This window comes from Budorcas taxicolor, chromosome 19 (assembly GCF_023091745.1).
Source record: "Budorcas taxicolor isolate Tak-1 chromosome 19, Takin1.1, whole genome shotgun sequence".
Taxonomy (NCBI): Eukaryota; Metazoa; Chordata; class Mammalia; order Artiodactyla; family Bovidae; genus Budorcas; species Budorcas taxicolor.
This window is the reverse complement of record NC_068928.1, coordinates 28,282,672-28,303,302: the sequence shown is the minus strand read 5'-3', so window position 1 is coordinate 28,303,302 and position 20,631 is coordinate 28,282,672. Positions and strand designations below refer to the sequence as shown.

The window sequence follows — 20,631 nt, the reverse complement described above, 5'->3', positions numbered from 1 at the left end:
TAGTGATTGGGAATGGGAAGTGATTACTATACACAACTATGCTTAAAAAATGAAAATCTGGGTAAATCATTATTTTCTTGGAAAATAAATTACTAAATTTGACTCAGAAAGCAGTTGAAAAATTCCTGAATAAACATATAAGCATGGAAGAAATTGAAATGGTTATCAAATAACTCTTCCCAAAATGGCACAGGGCCCAGATGGGCTAATTCTAGCAAATCTTCAAGGAAAAGTTCTTTCTCATGCTACTTAAATTATTCCAGAGCATAGAAAAGAACAGAAACTTCTCACTTAATTTTATAAGGTTAGAACAGCCCTGATACAAAAGACAATAAAAAGAGAAAAAAGTTCAGATAAATTACACATTTGAACAGATACACACACACAAAAAAATCAAACATAAAAACATCACTAAAGAATAATATAACCAAATAAACTTTATTCCAAGAACACTAGAATGGCTCCCATTTAGAAAATCACAAAACCATGATGAGATACTACTTCACCATCACCAGAACGACTATTATAAAAGAGAAAGAACAGAAATATTGATGAGGATGTGGAGACCGTGGAATCTTCATTCGTTACAGGTAAGACTTTGAAATGGAACAGCTGCTCTGGTAAACAGTCTGGCAGCACCTCAAAAAGTTAAATATGAAGTTACCATATGACCCAGCATTTCCACTCTGAGGTACATACCCAAGAGAAATGAAAACACATATTCACGCAAAAACCTGTATATCAGTGTTCATAGGAGCATTACTCCTAGCTGCCAAAAGGTAGAAACAATCCAAATGTCCACTAGCTGAAGGATGAATTTTAAAATGTGACGTATCTAGACAATGAAATATTATTCAGCCATAAAAAGGAATGAAGTGCTGACACATGCTGTAACATGGATGAACCATGAAAACATTATGCTAATTATTTAGCATTAAACATTATGCTAAACATTGAAGTCAGTCAGACACAAAACGCCCCAGGTTATACAATCCTATTTATATAAAATGTACAGAACAAACAAGTCCATAGAGATCAAAAGTAGATTAATGTTTTTCTGGGGCTGGGACAGAAACACAAGCGAAAAGGACTGGGAAGTGACTATTATGGGTATAAGGTTTCTTCTGGTGATGATGAAAATGTTCTTTAATGATGGTTGCACCACTCTAGGTCTTTTCTGGTGGCTCAGCAGTAAAAAATCTGCCTGCAATGCAGGGGCCACAGGATAGATCCCAGGGTCAGAAGATTACCTGGAGGAGGACATGGCAACTCACTCCAGTATCCTTGCCTGGAGAATCCCATGGACAGAGAAGCCTTGCAGGCTACAGTCTACACGGTTGCAAAGAGACAGACAACCCTGAAGTGACTTAGCATGCATGCACACACCACTCTATAAACATACTAAAATCCATTGAGTTGTATGCTTTAAATGGGTGAAGCATATAGTATGAGAATTATATCTCAGTGAAGCTATTAAAATTTTATCAAACCAATTAATATAATTCATTATTTAATATGCTTAAGAAGAAATATTATATGATCACTTCGATTGATATCTAAAGGATTAACATTCTAAAGGAACCACATATCCTTGATTTAAAACAACAGCAAAAAGGAGCAAACCTCCGGTAAGCCAGGAACCAAGGTCATTCCTTTGAGCACAATAAAAAAGATCTATCTGAAACTAGGAACAAATGACATACTTAATAATAAAACTCTAGAAACAATCTCACTCAAATCAAGATCAACATAAAGGTGTCTTACCGTTATTCTATACCGTTGCTTTCAAGTTCTATTCAATGCAGTAAGGCAAGAAAAAACAAAGTCCAAATGCTGAAAAAGAAGAGCTAAAATATTCATGATTTGTGGGTTCTAATTGAATAGAGAAGAGAATTAACTGAAACACTATGAGAATTAATTTTAAAAGAGTTCAGTAAAAAGGCAGGTTGCAAAGTACTAATATAAAAACCAACAACTTTCCTATATGTCAGCAATGTCCAGTTAGAAAATACAATAAGGGTATCCCTGCTGGTCCAGCAGTTAAGAACCCACCTTGCAATGCAGGGGACACTGGTTCCATCTCTAGTCTAGGAAGATCTCACATGGGACAAAGATCTCACAAGAGAAACTGAGCCTGTTCTCTGGAGCCCAGGAGCTGCAACTACTGAGCCCACATAGCAACTACTGAGCCCTAGCACCCTAGAGCCCATTAGTTCAGTTCAGTTCAGTCACTCAGTCGTGTCCGACTCTTTGCGACCCCGTGAATAGAGCCCATATTCTATTCCAAAGAGGAAATGCCAATGGCCAACAGGTACATGAAAAGATGCTCAACAACCTTAATCATCAGGGAAACGCAAATCAAAACCACAATGGGATACCCCTCACACCTGTCAGAATAGTTATTGTCAAAAGGAACGCAAATAACAAATGTTGGTGAGGATGTGGTGAAAAGGGAATGCCAGTGCACTGTTGGTGGGAATGTACATTGGGTCAGTCACTTATGGAGGTGTCTCAAACAAGTAAAGACACGGTTACCCTATGGCCCCAACAATTCTACTCCCAGGTAGATATCCCCCAAAATGAAAACACTAATTCAGAAAGGTACAGGTACCCCAATGTTCACAACAGCATTATTTACAAATGGCCAGATATGGAAGCAAACTAAGTGTTCATAAGCAGAAGAATGAGTAAAGAAGATATATACACACACAATGAAATATTACTCAAAGGAAAGAGTGAAACTTTGCCACCAGCAGCAACATGGATGGACTTGGAAGGCATTATGCTGAAGTGAAATAAGCCAGAAAAAGACAAATACTGTATGAAATATCACTTATATGTGGAACGTAAAAAAAAAACACAACCAACTGGTAAACAACAACAACAAAAGCACACTCAGAGAACAAACTAGTGGTTACCAGCGGGGGCAGAAGGAGGGACAATATAAGAGTGAGGGATTAAGAGGTACAAATGGTTAGGTATAAAATAAGCTACAAGGATATATTACACAACATGGGGAATTTAGCCAATATTTTAATAATAACTATAAAGGGAGTATAACCTTTAAAAACTGTGAATCACTATACTATACAACTGTAACTTATATAATATTGTACAGCAACTATGCTTCAATTAAAAACTTTTTTTTACAAAAGAAAGTTCAAGTCTAGAAGCAGCACTCCACCTCAGGGTCTCTTCTCTATGAGCCTCCTCTAAGCCCCCTCCTTGGGGGTCTGCCCCCTCACTTCCTACCCTACTCCATATACCAGTGAGGTCTGGAGTAGAGTCCCCAGGACTTGCAGGCATTGAAAGCCCAGAGAACTTCAATAACATTCCCAAGGTCACACTGAGAGCCTGGACCCAGGACTTCAACCCAGGCAGTCTGAAGCTGGAGACAGGTTCTCTCAACCATAACCCCTAACACACATCTTGGTATTTCAGACACTATTACACAGAACCCTGTGCTCTCTGATCTTGATTTTAAAACTGAAGTGTTTCTATACAGCTGGAATTATCAGAACTTGCTTTTCACTGAGGGTTGAATTCTGCAGACACCTTCAGTTCAAAACAATGAACAGGGACTTCCATGACAGGGAGTAGAGTGATTGATTAACTGCACTTCCAATGCAGGGGGCATGGGTTCCATCCCTAGTCTGGGAACTCTGATCCTACATGCCACGGAGCGTGGCCAGAAAAATACAATAAGAAAAATAAAACAACAAACAGGTCTCTCATCTTGGTTCCAACAACAAACTGGGGTGAAGAACACAGAGGACATGCAGTCCCGCTCTTCCCTGGCGAGTCTGAGTAGTGCGGATAGATGATCCGCCCCTGAACGTGGCTTAAGTCTCTATGGATTGGAGTGAGAAGCAGTTTCCTTCCTTGTGGCAGCTGGGCAGGCCGAGTACTTTCTCACCATGAGTTCTCCCCGGGTCTGAGCCGAGGAGTGAGACAGGGCTGGGTCTGGGAAGAAAGACTTGGCTGCGATGGATCTGCCCACCTCTGAGGTCTGGCTGCGGGAAGAGGAAACGCGTTGGCCGCAGGACTTGGAGCAGGGGAACCGCTGTCCAACAGCCCTGCCCTGGGGCACCCGACCCAGAGGTACTTTCATGTTTTGGAGGCCAAGCTCTAGATCTGTAAACACAATGTGTTTCCTTTTTCATGCTGGGGTTGAAACTGTTATTGTTCGACACTTTTTCTGCTTCGGCCCAAATGCAAGCAGAGCACTTGCCCTGGGCAGAGTCCTGTCTCTCCATGTCACGCAGACCTTGTTTGGGGTTCTGGGCCTGACTTCTCAGGTGGGAAGAGCCCCAGACCCCCGACCTAGGTTGGGGCATAATTTCCTTCACATTTCAGGGTAGTTCTAGAGTTTTCTCAGTCCAGGGGACCTTGCATGGGAACTTCAGGGCTGACTCTCCTGGGGAGGCCACTCTTCTAAGGGCCCCGCGATCTCTCAAACTGTTGGGGTAGGAGGAAACCAAAATGCTACGACAGAGCAGATGCAGGAAGAAAATGTGAAGTGGACCACAGTGCCATGCCTCCCCAGTACAGGGGCCAAATCCAAAACTCACTTCCTCTCAAGACCTACAGCATCTTCCCTGTGCCCCAAGCATTGAGCAAAACTCCTCACTTGGGGGCCCACCCATGTGTATGGTTCAGTACAAGTGTTTACCACTCACACGCACACCCTCCTTAAAGAGACCACTTCCCACCTGCATGGAGGGCACCATTTCCCCCTCCTTCACATCCCCAGACCCAACAGAGCCACCTGACCACTGACTGCTCCAGAAACGTCCACTTAAGGTTACTTCTTTTTTCAAAAAAAATACTTATTTGGCTGCTCCAGGTCTTTGTTGCAGCACGGGGTATCTTTCTTTCAGTTGCAGCACACAGGATCTAGTTCCCCGACCAGGTATTGAACCCTGGTCCCCTGCACTGGGAGTGCAGATTCCTAGCCACTGGACCATCAAGGAGTCCCCTACAGGCTACTTCTTTGTCTGCAGGCTGGGGAAGCATGGGAAGCTCTTCTGGGACCAAAACTGTCTTGCAGTTTTCATCTCCTAGGCTAATTCTAACTAAACAGTAATGGCTGCCTAGGATATTATACCGAAGGATGTGTTAGTTGCTCAGTCATGTCCAACTCTTTGCAACCCCATGGACAGGAGCCCGCCAGGCTCCTCTGTCCATGGAATTCTCCACGCAGGAATACTGGAATGGGTAGCCATTCTCTTCTCCAGGGAAACTTCCCGATCAAGGGATCATACTTGGGTCTCTGACACTGTAGGCATAATTCTTTACCATCTGAGCCACCAAGGAAGCCAAGAGTCTAATACCCTAAGACCATTTCTGGACTTAGGAAAATGAATACTGTGACTGATTAGTGATATCTGCCCTGGTTTCAGAATTTGGAAAAGATGCATTGCCAAGTACTCACCACAGCCACTCCAAACAGGAAGAGATGAAATCAGAAGTCCCAACAAACATAATGAGGCAGCAGAAAGTGTCCATCTCTTTGGGACAGTCCATCCATGAAATATAATGCAACATATAGGCAGTCAGGAAACTAAAAGAGGTCTACCTCATTTTCTTGTTACCTAAGACTCATTTATTCAAACCCAGCTCCTTCAAAGGTGACTATGGTCCTACAGAGTGTCTAACTTAGGTGTGGAGCCTCTGGAATGTGTGAAAAATTGTACATGATGACTAATACTCTCTCTTATCTGGAGGCAGTAAAGGAGTGGGGAAAATCTAGAAAATCTAGCAATAGCACAGCCAGGAAGGAGCATGAATGGCTCTCAACTAACGCTGGACCCTGCAGAGAGGCTGGTACCTCGCACGCGTTATACAGGCTAGTCCCAAACCGTCCACAGAGACTGAGTTCTAGAGCCTCCTTCCAGGCTGAGTTGGGAGGATTCATTGATTATCAGGTGATATTGTGAACTTTCTGTCCCTCTTAGTGTTACTTTCTGCCTTTCAGGTTCTCACTGAACAAATGTACTTTGACCTCTAAAAAACCACTCATCCTTCCCCTGTTTTTGGCAGCACCATACTGCATGCATGATCTTAAGTTCCCCAACCAGGGATCAAACCCGCGGCCCCTGCAGTGGAAGGGTGTGTGCGTGTGTGAGTGCTCAGTCACTTCAGCTATGTCTAACTCTGCAACCCTATGGACTGTAGCCCTTCAGGCTCCCCTGTCCATGGGATTCTCCAGGCAAGAATACTGGAGCAGGTTGCCATTTCTTCTTCCAGGGGATCTTTCCAACCCAGGGATTGAACTCGTGTCTCCTGCATCTCCTGCACTGGCAGGTAGATTCTCTACCACTAGCACTGCAGTGGAAGTGCAGGGTCTTAACCACTGGACCACCAGGGAAGTCCCCACTCACCCCTTTAAATAACCCAGAGGCCTGGCATACCTACTGAGAAATCTTTCTTCTGGATCGTCTTTATATGCATAAATGCACTGCAAGGGGATTACAGCCTTAGCACCAGCTAACACACTGACCCTAATAGCAAAAGGCTCAGGATCTCTAGGAATGACCCTGACAGAGGCAGAGGCAGTGTACATTTCTCCACTCCTTGGCAGCACTCCTGAACCACTGGTACACCTGTCTCCTTGCTGACATATTCCCTTGTTCCCTGAGGGCCAGTGGATGCATTGGCTAGAAATATCCAACACAAAGGAGGCTTGGAGCAGGTGCGTCAATGCTGGATGAGAAAGGCTCAGACGGAAAGCATCTCACATCTCATCCATCCCATGACCACAGTCCCTTCACTCTGTCAGAGGGCAGAACTGGTACAAAAATAACAAAGTAAAGGGTGAACACACGTTGAATCAAAGACTCCCAGGAGCTGGGGATGGAAAGGAAGTATTATCTCCAGAAGCAAAGAACTGACCAGCTGATGGGTCTCTGCCTTCTGACCTGGGGAAACTCACATTATATAATCATAAAACACTATGTCATTAAATCATTAAATGTTATGTAAATCATGTAACGTTCCAACGCAAAGGAAAATCTAATTCCAAGTTTATAATAGGGCTACATTTTCTGGAATACGAATACAGAAATGCACTCTTGAACTCCCCACGTGGTGCTATACACATCGAACCGAACTGAGACAAGAGACAGACTGGTGGCGAACAGTCCTATGTCCAAGGACTCTCGCGGGCAGTTTCCTTATTCCAGGTGCTGTTCAGAACCATCCCTGGGAGCTGATTACAACAGAATGTGGATTTTATGTGATCAGCCTTTGAGACAAGTGCCACTGGTACCTGCCTGCTCTCTGTGTCTGCAATGGCATCACCGAACAAGCCAAGATGTGCCCTGTCTGAGCTCAGGTTTGTTTGTGCAAAACCTCCGGGCTGGTGGCCAGGACATCTGGTTTGGAAAGGCTTCCGTTTCTCATGGCAATCTGATTCACTGACATAAAGCACATGTAGAGCACCGAGGACGATGCCTGGCACACAGCAGGGGTTTTCAGTCTCTCCTCAGCATGCAACGTGACACACCCTGGGACAGACACTTTAAACTCCCTGGCCACCTAAACCAAAGCTGCATCTTCCGAGGCTGCAGAGACCACAACGGCTGAGGTGTGTCTCTTCAGACCAACAGGCAAAATGCTGTCGGCCACTCTCTAAGTATTAACCTCAAATCTCAAGCATTTCAAAAGCCCACCCCCCGCCCCGAGACCTCCAGTCTCCCTCTAATGAAAGGCACTGCAGAAACTCAAGGTATGATTATCACTTCTGAAAGGAAGGAAAAAAAATACTGGCTCACAAAATACCCGCACCACAGCATCAACAGATAAGACCGTTTTATAATCCAGTTCCCTAGAGAGCCATTTATTTTGGTGAAGCCAGTGTGCATAGCAGACGCCGTAGAAGCCATCAAGATAACAGGAATAACAACCCAGTGGACTTTTGAAGTGTAAACATAAAAGTCTATTAAGAATACAATGTTGGTTTAATCCCAAGACAAAAAATTTACTTAATGAAAAGCACAACTCATCTCCAGGAGGAAATTATCGATACCAGCTGTGAGCAGACAATGAGGGGGTTCCTTCCAGGGAACATCTGAATTGCAACCCACTGCCTTTCCAGTATTTACTCTGGACCTGAAGTCTCAAATACTTTTCTGAGGATCTCATTTTTCTACAGGAGGAGGAGGTCAGGGAGAAGTCTGGGCAGGGCAAAAGGACAGTTTGGCAAAGCCTTGGAAAGAAACAGACGCTCCCCAAAAAGTGTGTCTTGATTCGGCTCTGTCTCACTTCTCTGGGTCAAGGAGTGAGCAGCATCTGGGCCCACCTCAACAGAGACCCTCAGTCCAGCTGCCATGGGGCCCAAAGTGATAAACGATAGCCCTGTGCCACTGACACACGTGCCCTGCACGTACCAGCACCCCGCCAGCGACCAGGATACACCATTAAACTCCTGTCTTTATTTTTAAGACTTTTCTTTTTGATGTGGACCATTTTTAAAGTCTTTATTGAAGTTGTTACTGTCTATGTTTACTGTTTATATTGCTTCTGTTTTTATGATTTTTTTGGTCTTTTGGCTGCAAGGCATGTAGGATCTTAGCTTCCTGAGCAGGGAACAAACCTGCACCCCCGGCATCGGAAGGTGAGGTCTAAACCACTGGACCACTAGGGAAGTCCCTAAACTCCCTTCTTGAACAATACTTCTTAGCCACGTCCTATACTTTTTCCAATATGTCCCAGAGAAGCAACCAGCTACTGAGCACTAGGGAGAAAAGAGAAGCCCTGGTTAAAAAAGGAATTTCTGATTACGAGCTCTGTTCCACCACCTCTGAGAGAGATCACGGGCCCTGAAATCAAAACTCGGCCATGAGCAACACCTGTGCACGCTGACCACCCACACAAAAGTGTTTAAACACTCTGTAGTTACATTTCTAAAAGCTCCCAGCTCCCACGAGGCCTAAAGGCTAACATCAAGGACTTTTTATATACAATTTCATATGCAAGCATTCAAGCATGTATGAACATAGTAAATACGATCTACGGCATCATATGACATACTATCACATAATACAGCACAACTAGGGAACCACCTTTAATTCCAGCAAGAGGCAACAGGTTGTTCCAACTATTGTCCTCTACACACAGACCTCGCTTGATTGTACTGCGCTTTACTGAACTTTGTAGACATCGTGTTTCTTACAGGTTGAAGGGTTGTGGCAACCCAGCCTCAAGCAAGTCTACGGACACTGTAGCATAGACTCACTTCATGCCGCTGGGTCACATTTTGGTAATTCTTAGCAATAGTTCCAACTTTTTATTATTGTCTGTGTTACGGTAATCTATCATCGGTGATCTTTGATGTTACGACTATTAATATTAATATGACTCTCAGAAAGGCTCAGAGGATGGTTAGCATTTTTTAGCAATGAAGTGTTTTTTTAGTTTTATTGAAATATAGTTGATTTATGATGTTGTGTTAACTTCTGCTGTGCATCAATGTTTCAGTCATACATATATAGTAATTTTGCACATTCTTTTCCATTATGGTTCGTCATAAGATATTGAATATAGCTTCCTGAAATGAAGTATTTTTATGAATAACTGAGATATGTACATTGCTATTTTTTAAGACATAATACTATTGCACACTTGATAAACTATAGTATAAACAACTTTTACAGACACTGGGAAACTGAGAAATTCATGTGACTTGCTTTATCGCTGTGGTCTGTAAACAAACCTGCACTATCTGAGTTCTGCCTGTACATGAACTATTCATTCATCCAGCCATCCAGCCATTCATCCATTCTATGGGGAGGCAGCACAGAAGATGCAGTAAAACAAAGCCTAAACTTCAGACGGGAGACCCAGTTCCACCACCTACTAGCTATATGACTTTGGGTAAACCCTTTACCCAAAGGTTATAGTTTCTTCCTCTGTAAAATAAGAACAATAATGGAGCCTAGTATTAGCTTAGTTACAATGATTAAATAACTAAATGTTGGGCAAAAAAAAGCCCTCCAGGGTTAGTCATATAAAGATAATAATTATAATAAACGGTGGTGGTGGTGGTGGTTAGTCACTAAGTCATGCCCAACTCTTTGCAGCCCCGTGGCCTAGCCCGCCAGGTTCCTGTGTCCATGAGACTTTACAGGTAAGAATACTGGAGTGGGTTGCCAGTTCCTTCTTCAGGGGATCTTCCCAACCCAGGGACTGAACCCATGTCTCCTGCAGGTGGAGTCTTTACCACTGAACCACCAGGGAAGCCCATGATAATCACCAGGACTATAAGAATATTCACTTATCTACAGCTATATACCAGACTGAGCAGCAGATCATTTTAGCCTTCTGATTTTGCAAGAGTTTTTATCGGGGCATTAGATTTATCACAGCAACACCTCCCATATAACCTCCCTCTCCTGCCAGGAATGACGGCAGGCCCAGAGCCATTTACAGCCTGAGGACCCCCTCCCAAAGTCATGTTTAAACAATTACAAGCTTTATGGTGCAGGTACCCATGACCATAGGAGGCCAGCCCAGCACAGTGCTCATCTTCCAGAGACGTCTTTTGTGTGGGTTTTGGGTTTCAGCAGGGCAACGTCAAGCCAAAGTGTGAGTCGCAAAACAAGTTTTCATAAGTTCACCCTGTCACAAACCAGGCAGGGGTTCATGCTGACATCCCCACAGTAAGATTAAATAGCATGCTTCATCAGGCACTAAATACTAACACAGCTCCGACGTCAGGGGGACACTGATTAAAACTGATGTCAATAATTTATGGAAACACAATATGGTCTTCAGATGCTCTTTTTTGAAAAAAAAAAAAGGAAGAGGGGGAGGGCCTAGCAACCCAGGTGGTTTAAAACTGTTCATGCATTTTCTCTTGAATGTATACACCCCCCCATGCATGGATGCTTCTTTACACGATGAATATAGATGCACATGTGTATAAGAGCATGTGAACACTGCTGATACATATGGGCGGAAGAAAGTATTTAGTTATTCCACGGAGAGCTGTCGAGGCCGTAACATTATACACAGTCTTGTCTTTCATATTGTTTTGGGTTTTCTTTTCAGGAAGAAATCCAAAATTGCGTTTAAAACAAAATTGGACCTTATAAAAATTCACGTTTACTTCGTAGAGAACTCAACCTTCAAACAACCCTGAAAAGAAAGCTGGACCAAAGAAAAACCTATAGGATATAATATTTTCTTGGCCCTATATAGAACTATTTAGAAAAATAATAATATCGATGTTTTCTTAAAGTTTTAGGATGGGGGGGCGGTGAGACAGTTAACTTAGGGAACAATGTCACTTTATTATGTCGTGTCTCATTATTTTAGAAAGGCAAAGACAGACAGTGATAGTGTTTCATTTTTTTATCAAAACACTTTTGGAGTAGAAAATATACTTCTTTGCCTTAGCTGTAAATAATCTGGGTAGCCTGACTTTCTATGTCAACAGTGTGAAATTCACAAGATAGGATTATTTGTGGGGGGGGGGGAATCTGAGCTGCTGATAGTACAAAAGTTAGTGTTTGAAGGATTTATTAATGCCTTTTCCTAGCACAGTGCCCTGTAGTGTCTCAGAACACCTGTCAAATACTAATTCATTCACGTATCTCCACTTCAGGGCCTTTTCATAAAAAGCTCGACCTTTAATTGTAAATCACTTCTAAATTGTCTTTGCTGGCTTTCTCTTTTGTGAAATGATGGAAAAATCACTAAGACTTCAATTAAGACTTTATGGGAACTTCAACCTGACATTCCCGAGGCTATATCTACAAGGTATCAGAACATCTATTCAAAAAGGAAACTATAAATAACTTTAACATCACTGAATTGGCTTGGCTTTTATGAGATGACTGAATAATTGGCAAGATTTAAAGATACTTTAACTACTGAGAATTAAAATAACTTCGGTGAAACCCAGAAAATATTGTCAGCCGATTATTTGTCATGTAGATTATGTACTTATTAGGCCTAATTAAACTTTTTGAACAAAAAGGCTTACTAATTACGTTAGTTAATATGTTGATTGCTCAATTTGGCTTTAAAAAAAAAACAGTCAATCCAATTTGTGCACAGAGTTAGTGCTTTGGTCAAAAGACAAAATCCTCAACTATGGAGATTATTTCAAGCGCATGGCCATTGTTATAAAATTTCGGGTTACTTCTCCACATACAAAGTGACGGAGAGCTGGAGGTGGGTGGTATCGGAACACCACCACCACAGCTAAGAGGAATCTTCAAGCCAGGAAAACGTTACCATCATAGCCAGCTTATTTGCCTCCATGTATTCACTTGCGTGTTTTCCAATCAGACCCTGCTGGTGACGATGAGAAGTTATCTTTCATATGCACATACAAGCTAACACAGATAGCCAAACCCTGGGAGGCCTTTTAAATGTCAATAAAGGGTTTTCACTCACAAAAGGAAGAAATGAAAAGAGGAAAGGCGAGAAGAAAGAGAAGGGATGGGAAAAACCAACATTTCTGAAGGAATGGAGCAGATTAAAGGCGTTCTATTCTCAAAGACGACTAAGTCGGGGAGTAACCACTGTCTCACCGCCCGAATCCTGAAAAGTCTCTTCCGACCAGCCAGCAGTGGCGTCCCTTACAGGAGCGGGAAGGACAATGAGGTCTGCAGAAGTAGACCCTTGGATGGAGTGCAAAAATGGAGATCTGGCCACGCAACGGGAGAACTGCCCTCTGCAGACCAGGACGCCCGCCTGGGCCTCAGAGCCGATCAAAACATGTTTTCCATTCCGAGAAAGTCTGCATCCACAAGTCATGAGGCACAAACTATTCGACAACAACATGACACAATTAACCAGAACCAGACCTCAAGACGTGTGTTTGTGGGGGCCAGCAAACTTTGTAATGTGCCTCAGAGGCCGAGGCAACTGAAGAAACTCACATGGGCTGTATGGGAGGGGGAGGGAATAACTATTCCACAAAAGATGAATACCCAAGGGCAGATGGCCGAACTGAATGATTTTCCTTAAAATAAAGCGTGGGATTGGTACCTTTACGTCTCATACTGGAAAAGCTGATTATGGTCCAACTACCTACCTTTCCTCTATGTTTTTTCTTCTTCTTCTCCTGAGGAGAAACTGAGAGCTCAGAGTTTCTACTGCAGCAAAGTTGTATGATCCAGAAGCGGAATGCATTTCTTTTTTTTTTTTCAAGCCTCATTTCAGACCCAAGAATATCCACCAGTACAGGGTTTTGTGAGATTTCTCTTTCAGGACCTGAAACCCCATAAAATCAAGAATCTGGGCCCTTAGTTAATTCCCGGGAATTGTTTAATTTCACCTCAACACACACACCCCGCCCCCCACCATGCTAACAACAACAACGAAAATCTGGTACACTTCTTTTTTGGACCGGGGCTGACTTAGTTTAAAATAATTAGTGAACTCTCTTTTGTAATCTGCAGATAGTAATTAATTTAAATCACATCATTCTTTTGCTAGCCCAAACACGCTATCCAAAAGGAAACTATATCTATTTTCAAACCGTAAAAGACAAATGGAGGACGCAGGAGTGATGTTCGTCGTGCACCGAATTAGCACCAAATTGCAAATCCCTTTGCCACCTCCCGAGGGATTTGTGGCCGTGGAGCTGGAACTTCCTGGGAACCGGGCCGGGGTCCCCAACAGCGAGACCAGCTGCTGCCCTGGGGCGGGGTGGGGGGGGTGGATCCCAGAGTCCCGCCAAACTGAGGAGAAGGCAATCAGTGTCTGCCCTTGGATCTGGGATTAGGGGAACTGACTGGTAAATTTTCTGCAAAGCCCACTCCCAGCATCTTATCTTACCGAAGCACACAGGAGGCCAACCCAACTGGCCAGCGTCAAGCGCGCGAGTGGACCGACTCTCCCGGCCCCACCGCCCAGGATTTCCTGGAACGCGCCTCCCACCATCCCCACCACATTCACGCAGCGGGAGATGCTCGCTAGGCCCGGGAGTAGCCGCCCGGGTCCCCGCCCCGTCCGGGTCCCGCCCGCGTCCCCGTGGCGCCCCACTCACCCACGCACTCGTTGGCCTCGCGGGCGGTGGCGCGCTGCCAGGGCCGGTCGTAGTGGAAGGGCTTGCAGCGGTCACACTCCGGGCCGGCCGTGTTGTGCCTGCAGTCGCACACCAGGCTGTCGTCGCGGTCGCGCACGCAACGGGCCGCGTGGCCGTTGCACTTGCAGCGGCCGCCCACCTGCAGGTCGGACACGGCGTAGAAGTACGAGTCGCGCGCCAGCTCCGAGTCGTCCTCGTTCTCGTCGCCGAACGTGTGCAGGCGGCTGAAAGCCACGCGGATGTCGGTGGCCGTAACCCAGTCCTGCAGCACCGGCGAGTTGTCGAAGTCGTGCGCCGAGGGTCGCCCATCCAGCGTGCTGAAAGCGATGAGGCCGCCCGAGAGTGGGCGCATGTCGGTGTGCGAGTCGGTGCACACCGCCTCCTGCTCGTTCTGTTTGGTGATGGGCGCGCGGTGCGGCCGGTTGTACATCTTGCGGCACTGCGTGGAGTAGAACTGAAAGGGCACCCACGTGCGCCCGTAGTCCATGGACTTGTAGATGGCCATGGACTCGGGCCGGGGCGAGCAGAACTGCAGGCTCACGTAGGTCACCTCGAACTTCTTGCCGAGCGACAGCGTGAGCGTGACGTTGTGCGGGAACTGCAGGTAGTTCTCCGACTGCCAGCACGTCAGGTTGTGCGGGTTGTTGAGATCCGTGAGGAAGGCGGGCGGGTGCGCCTTCTTGGGGTCCGACGCGTTGCAGAGGTGGCAGGAGCGCAGCCGCTCCTCGCCGCGCTCGCTCACCACGCAGTAGCGCGCCGGGGGCCGGCCGCAGGTGCTGGACACCCGCACGTCCTTGCCGAAGGCCGCGTTGACAAAGTCCGGGATGCAGCGGCGCGGGTGGCCGTTCTCGTCCGAGCAGGGGTCGGGCTGCGCCGCCTGGCCGGCGAACATACTGAGCCCGGGCCCGCCGCGCACCGCGCCCACCAGGCACGCCACGGCCGCCAGCGCCGCCAGCGCCTCCCACACTGCGCGCATCGTGCTGCGTCCAGCCTGCCCCGGCCCCGCCGCGCCGAGGAGTCGGTCCGCCCGCCGCAGAAAGCGCCTGCGGAGAGAGGGGAGCCGCGCTCAGCCAGCCCGCCCCGCGCCCTCCAACCCCGCGGTGGGGCGGCGATCGGGGACGCGGGCGAACGCCCGGCTTCCCCCGCACCGAACACCCGCCTCGGTGCCCCGCGTCCCGGGGGTAGGCGAATCCGGAGACCCCCAGGCCCCGCACTGCCCGCGCCTCCTCTTCCCCGCCGGCGGCGAGCCGGGGCTGCGGGCAATCGCTCGGTTTCCCCGCCGCCGCCGCCGCCTCCACGCCGCCCGAGGGTCCTGCCCGCGCCCGTCTGCTCGTCAGCCGTCGCCCCGCCCGCACCCCTCAACTCCGGCGCGGGACAACTCGCAGAGCCCCTGAGCTCGCACGGCCCGCGCCCCCTCCTCCCGCAGCCCGGGCTTCCCGCTCAGCTGCCCCAGATCGCACTCCCGGCCGGCGAGTCCGCGTTAGGGACTTTACCTCAGGAGAGGGCAAAAGAGAAAGAAAAGTTTGCCCGGCCCCGGCCGGGGAGCCCGCGCGCCGGACGGCGGAGAGCTTCTCGCTGGTTGCTAGCAGGCGCGTCCTGCCTCAGCGCGGGCTTGCCAGCTCCATGCCCGGCGCGGCCGCCGCTGTCCCAGCCCCGGCCCGGCCCGGCCGCCGCCGCCTCTCCCGGCCGAATGACGACGCGGCCGCCCGGCTCCCGCCGCTGCCGCCGCGGTGCGAGTGCCGCCCAGCCCGCGCCCGGGGCGCACACACTCCCGCTGGCTGGCGCGCACTCACACACGCACGCACGCCCCCGAAGGCTCCGCCGCCGCCGCCGCCGCCGCCACTCGCGCAGGGAGAGGGGGGCGGAGGGGAGCGCGGGGGCGGGGGGCGGGGCCGCCGGGCGGGGCGCCGGCCAATAACGTCGGCGGGCAGCCGCCGGCTCCCGAGCCAAGTTTTCACCCCGGGAAAGAAGAAAGTTAAAGGGAAGCGGCCAGGGACCCGGAGAGAGCGAGGGTACGAACGGGTGGAAAGCCGGGCGCCCGAGAAGGAGAAGCGGAGACAAAGGGAAGCGAGGAGAGCGCCCGGGGAAACCCCGGAGAGGGGGCTGGGCCCGGCGCGCACCCCGCGGAGGGAGGAGGGGCCGGCCGGGGACCGTCCGCTTCGCCCGGCCCCGCGCTGCCCCGGGAGCCCAGCAGGTTTCCGCCGGCCCCACGCCCCTGGGGAGCGCGCAGGCGAGGGAGAGGGGGCGATTTTTCTCCCTCTTGGTCCCGGGCAAACACATCTGTGTTTGTTTTCTTTGCTGAGCTGGGGTCGGGCCTTCCTCAAACCCAGCGTGATGGCCCTGGTGGCACCGCGTCCAGGGCCGTGCCCCGTGGGCAGACAGCCCGGAATCGTGAGGAAGAGGGAGCCTCTGCTGGCTCGCCTCTCCTACCCGCAGCCCCTGGCATCTGGAGGGAAAGAGCGGCTCTGCCGTCCCCTCACAGCTGTCACCCCTCGGTGGGCCAGTCTGTAGAGAAAGCAGCTCCTTTTCTACCTGGGAGTTGTGGTGGGCTGGAGGCTGAAGTGGGACAAAACCAGACAGCACCTGGGCACTGGCCAGCAACCCCCAGGCCTCGGGCTGGAGGTGGCCTAGCCCTCCCCGGATCCACAAGCAGCCTGATAAGGTGCTCACCGGCTCAGTGTGCAAAGGTGCTGTAGCCCATACTATCTGCTGGGAACCCATAACTGCTTTGCAGAGTAGATGTGAAAGTCTGTTTTGCAGATGAGGGAGGAAATAGTTCTCAGGAGGTGAAGAAACTTGAGTAAGATCTCCCAGCCATAGAAACCTGGCTCCTTCCTCTCCTCACATTTGTCAAACGGATCATCCCACCCAATTCTAGTCTAGTGGGACACCCTTGGGGCCACCCAGCTTCTTGCCTCCTTCTCTGCTACCTTCACCGAAGGGCCGAAGACAGTGACGGTATCCTTTGACCCTCTTCCAGCAGCAGCCAAAGCACTTCAGGGGAAAGAAGACACTGGGCTAAGAGTTTTGAACTGAACTGCCTGTTGTTAACTTTTAGATGAGTGAGCTGGTAACAGGCCTGGCTTGAAAACTTGGGATACTGGTTCTGGCCCAACAGCTGGCTTGCTGCATTAGCCCCATTGAGTGTCTTGTTTTGTCTTATTGGTATTTTCATAAACTCTGGGAGTCTAAGAAGGGGCCTCAGGGCTAGTCTGGCCCAGCTCAGTCTGTTTGGAAGACTGCCTACCCCAGCCTCCCTGAGAGATGGCCACCCAAGCCAGCTCTTCTAGGGATGGAAGTTCACTGCAGCCCAAGGAAATAAATCCACTTCATTGCAGCACTGGCTGGATTCATCCTCTGCCCTGGGGTAGAATTTTAACTGTCTTCTTGTGCCGGGTAGCACTCTCTGCACTGTTTGTTTATGCCGCGGCAGAGGGGGATTTCAGGTGACTTACAAGGGTGCTTAAGACAAGGCAAAATAACATAAATTAGAAAGTGAGGTGGAAGAAGGTAAACGTTTCTTTTTTTCTGTTTAACTCCATGGACTGTGAAATCTCAATGGCATCCTGAAAGGCAACGTGGCAGTTTGGAGTTCCAACACCCTTTGGAGTCAGAGTGTGACCTTGGCAACTTTTGCATCTTTCTGTGCCTGGTTTCTTCATTTATAAAAGGGGGACAATAAGCTCTAACTCTTAGGGTTGTGAGCATCAGATGAGTTGACACATACGAATGTTATAGCTTCTAATATGTGTATACAAATATTGTCCTTAGATCATCTCTGTGGGTGTACTTTCATATACATGTATATGTGACTGTACATAAAGCCAGGCACACAAATGGATGTAGACATATTAGTTGGTAGTATGACATTATTAGATCTTCATAGAAATTTTAAGTTGTTTAAAGACATTTAATTACATGGAAAGATATTGGTGACATAAAACGAAAAAAGCAAGTTACAAAACACTATGCCCCCCCAAAAGGTAGGCATGGTATCCTCTCATTTTTATTTTTTTTAAATATGCATAAAAGGACAACACTGATAATTGTGGGTATCTGGATAGTGAGGTTACAGGCGATTTTTGTTTATTTTTGCTTGCCTGTTCTTGATTGTGTATGGTAAAATAAGGAGAACTAAGAGGAGAAAGAAAAACCACAAGGGAAGACAAAGCAGAGATGGGAATCAAGGTAAAGTGGTTCTGGGGCTGCCCTATTCACTTCCTGGGGGTGGGCCACAAATTTGTCCTGAAGCTTTTCCAAAGCGCAAGTGAAAAGAAGACCATGTCAGTCACAAATTCCCAGTGCCTGTGAGAGAAAAACAGACCTATTACTCAAAAGAATTACAACTATTCTTAGTACTAAAATCAGTCAGGAATTTATCCTGGAGGGCCTCCTAAAGAGACCACAGTGTGAGGTAACAAGCAGACACCCTTAAGTATCCCCAAACTTCACGGAGGGTTTCTGTGATGGGCCATCGTGTAAGCTGAGAGCATCACACCAGAACATGAGTCAAGAAGACAGCCTCACAAGGACGGGTCTGAAAAAGGCACGCCGGGCTACCCCACTCCCTTCCAACCCAACATGGTCTCGTTTGGAATATCTTTAAGACCAGATTGGCTAGCGCTCTGAAGCCTTCCTTCTGCTATGTTGTTTCTGTCCCCGAGCTTTTTCTTAAAATATCTATTTATTTGTTTGGCTGTGCTAGGTCTTAGTTGTGGCATGCAGGCTCTAGTTTCCTGACCAGGGATTGAACCTGGGCCCTCTGCAGGGGAAGCGCGGAGTCTTAACCATCGGACTACCGGGGAAGTCCCCCAGTTCTTTCAGTGAGTTCTCACAGGACACTTTGCTGACCACCCACCCTGTAGCCTCTCCTGACGTCCTCTAATTTGTCAGTGTCCCTACAGCAGACTGCCCTTTGAGGAGGCAAATGAAAAAAACAGATGTCCAAATGTTGTGAGAGCTTCTCAAAGTGACAGTTATAAATACACACCCAAAAAGGCGTGTCAGGCTCTGAGCAATGGGATTCACAATACAAACTGATGTTCAAAACACCACAGTGAGTTTCTTGGGTGAGAAAACACATTCCCAGGTGTTTGGGCCAGGAATGCACTCGGGGGTAGGGTGGGGGGTGGAGGACACCATTCTTGACACCTAAGCCTTACCTGGGAAGCCTGAGAATCACCCTAGGAAGATGAGAATGTGGAAGTTTCAGGAAACGTAGAAGTGGCCAGAGTGGTGGTGGTTTAGTCACGAAGTCATGTCTGACTCTTTTGTGACCCCACGGACTGTAGCCCACCAGGCTCCTCTGTCCATGGGATTTCCCAGGCAAGAATACTGGAGCGGGTTGCCATCCCCCAGGGGATCTTCCTGACTCGGGGATCAAACCCATGTCTCCTTCATTGTCAGATGGCTTCTTTAATGCTGAGCCACCAAGGAACACCATACCCAGAATAAGAGGAAGAAAAGCAGGAGACTCAGGTGTCCTAGAAACCAGTGGGCAAGTTTCAAGCAAGGAGGAGTGGTGAGCAGTGTCACATGCCTTCAAGGTCAAGATAAGATCTGAAAGAGTCCTTTGGACTGAATGACAAGGAAGTCCTTGGTGACCTTGACTGGTAGTGGCAGAAGAGTGACATGGACACAAGCCAGACGGCCCCAAGTTATGGATTGAATGGGAGGTGAGAAAGTGCAGATAGCCAGTGAAGACAAGTTTCCAGAAGTGTGAAAACAAGTGGCAGGAAAGAGATAGGGTGATTGGAAGGTGACATGGGAGTGAAGGAAGCTTGGGATTTTTTATTGTTGTTTATAAGATAAGGCTATTTGAACTTGCCTAAATGTTGATAGGAAGGAGAAGAAGGAGGTTGAAGACAGATAAAACTAGCCTCGTTAAAGGGGCAAGTCAGGTGGTCTGAAAGTGTCTCTTGTTTCAAAGACATAAGAAGTAACGCCACCTGCTGAGAGCGAGGGAGAAGATTTGGAAAGGCAGGAAGTCTCGATTGGGTCATTAATGAGAAGGGGACAATGCAGGCCGGTTAGAATTCAAAGACCTATTGAGGTTGGTGACCATCCAGGAGAAAGAATGCCACCCAGGAAAGTCATGCCCCAGCAATGCTCAGTGGCCACTGTAGACCTGGAGAAAGCAGAATGACTGGATTAATCCATAGTTGAAGGTTTGTTTGTTTTCCAGGAGGTGGGGTACAGGGACAAAGGGAAGAAGTTGGCTGATGTGATGGACAACAGAGACAAAACTGAAGAGAGAAGGCAGTGAAGACAGGCCACCAACGGCGGAGGAAATAGAAAGGCCAGGATCTATAGCCATGCTGGTGGCTCAGACAGTAAAAAAAATCTGTCTGCAATGCAGGAGACCTGGGTTTAATCCCTGGGCTGGGAAGATCCCGTGGAGAAGGAATTGGCAACTCACTCCAGTATTCTTGCCTGGAGAATTCCATGGACAGAGAAGTTTTGTGGGCTACAGTCCACGGGGTCACAGAGTCAGACAAAACTGAGCAACTAACACGTTCACTTTTCAAGACAGTAGCCAAGGGGCTTTCCTGATGGTCCAGTGGCTAAGACTCCATGTTCCCAAGGCA

The 20,631-nt window shown here is 48.0% G+C and overlaps 1 protein-coding gene across 1 annotated transcript in view; it reads right to left on the bottom strand.

Moving 5' to 3' along the window:
- Positions 1–15,020, bottom strand: part of NTN1 (netrin 1) — a 186,773-nt gene extending 171,753 nt beyond the window's left edge. Inside the window, exon 1 of the mRNA XM_052658337.1 lies at positions 14,006–15,020. Coding sequence (XP_052514297.1) covers positions 14,006–15,020 — 1,015 coding nt within the window. The remainder of the gene's footprint in view (positions 1–14,005) is intronic.
- Positions 15,021–20,631: the final 5,611 nt, after the last annotated feature.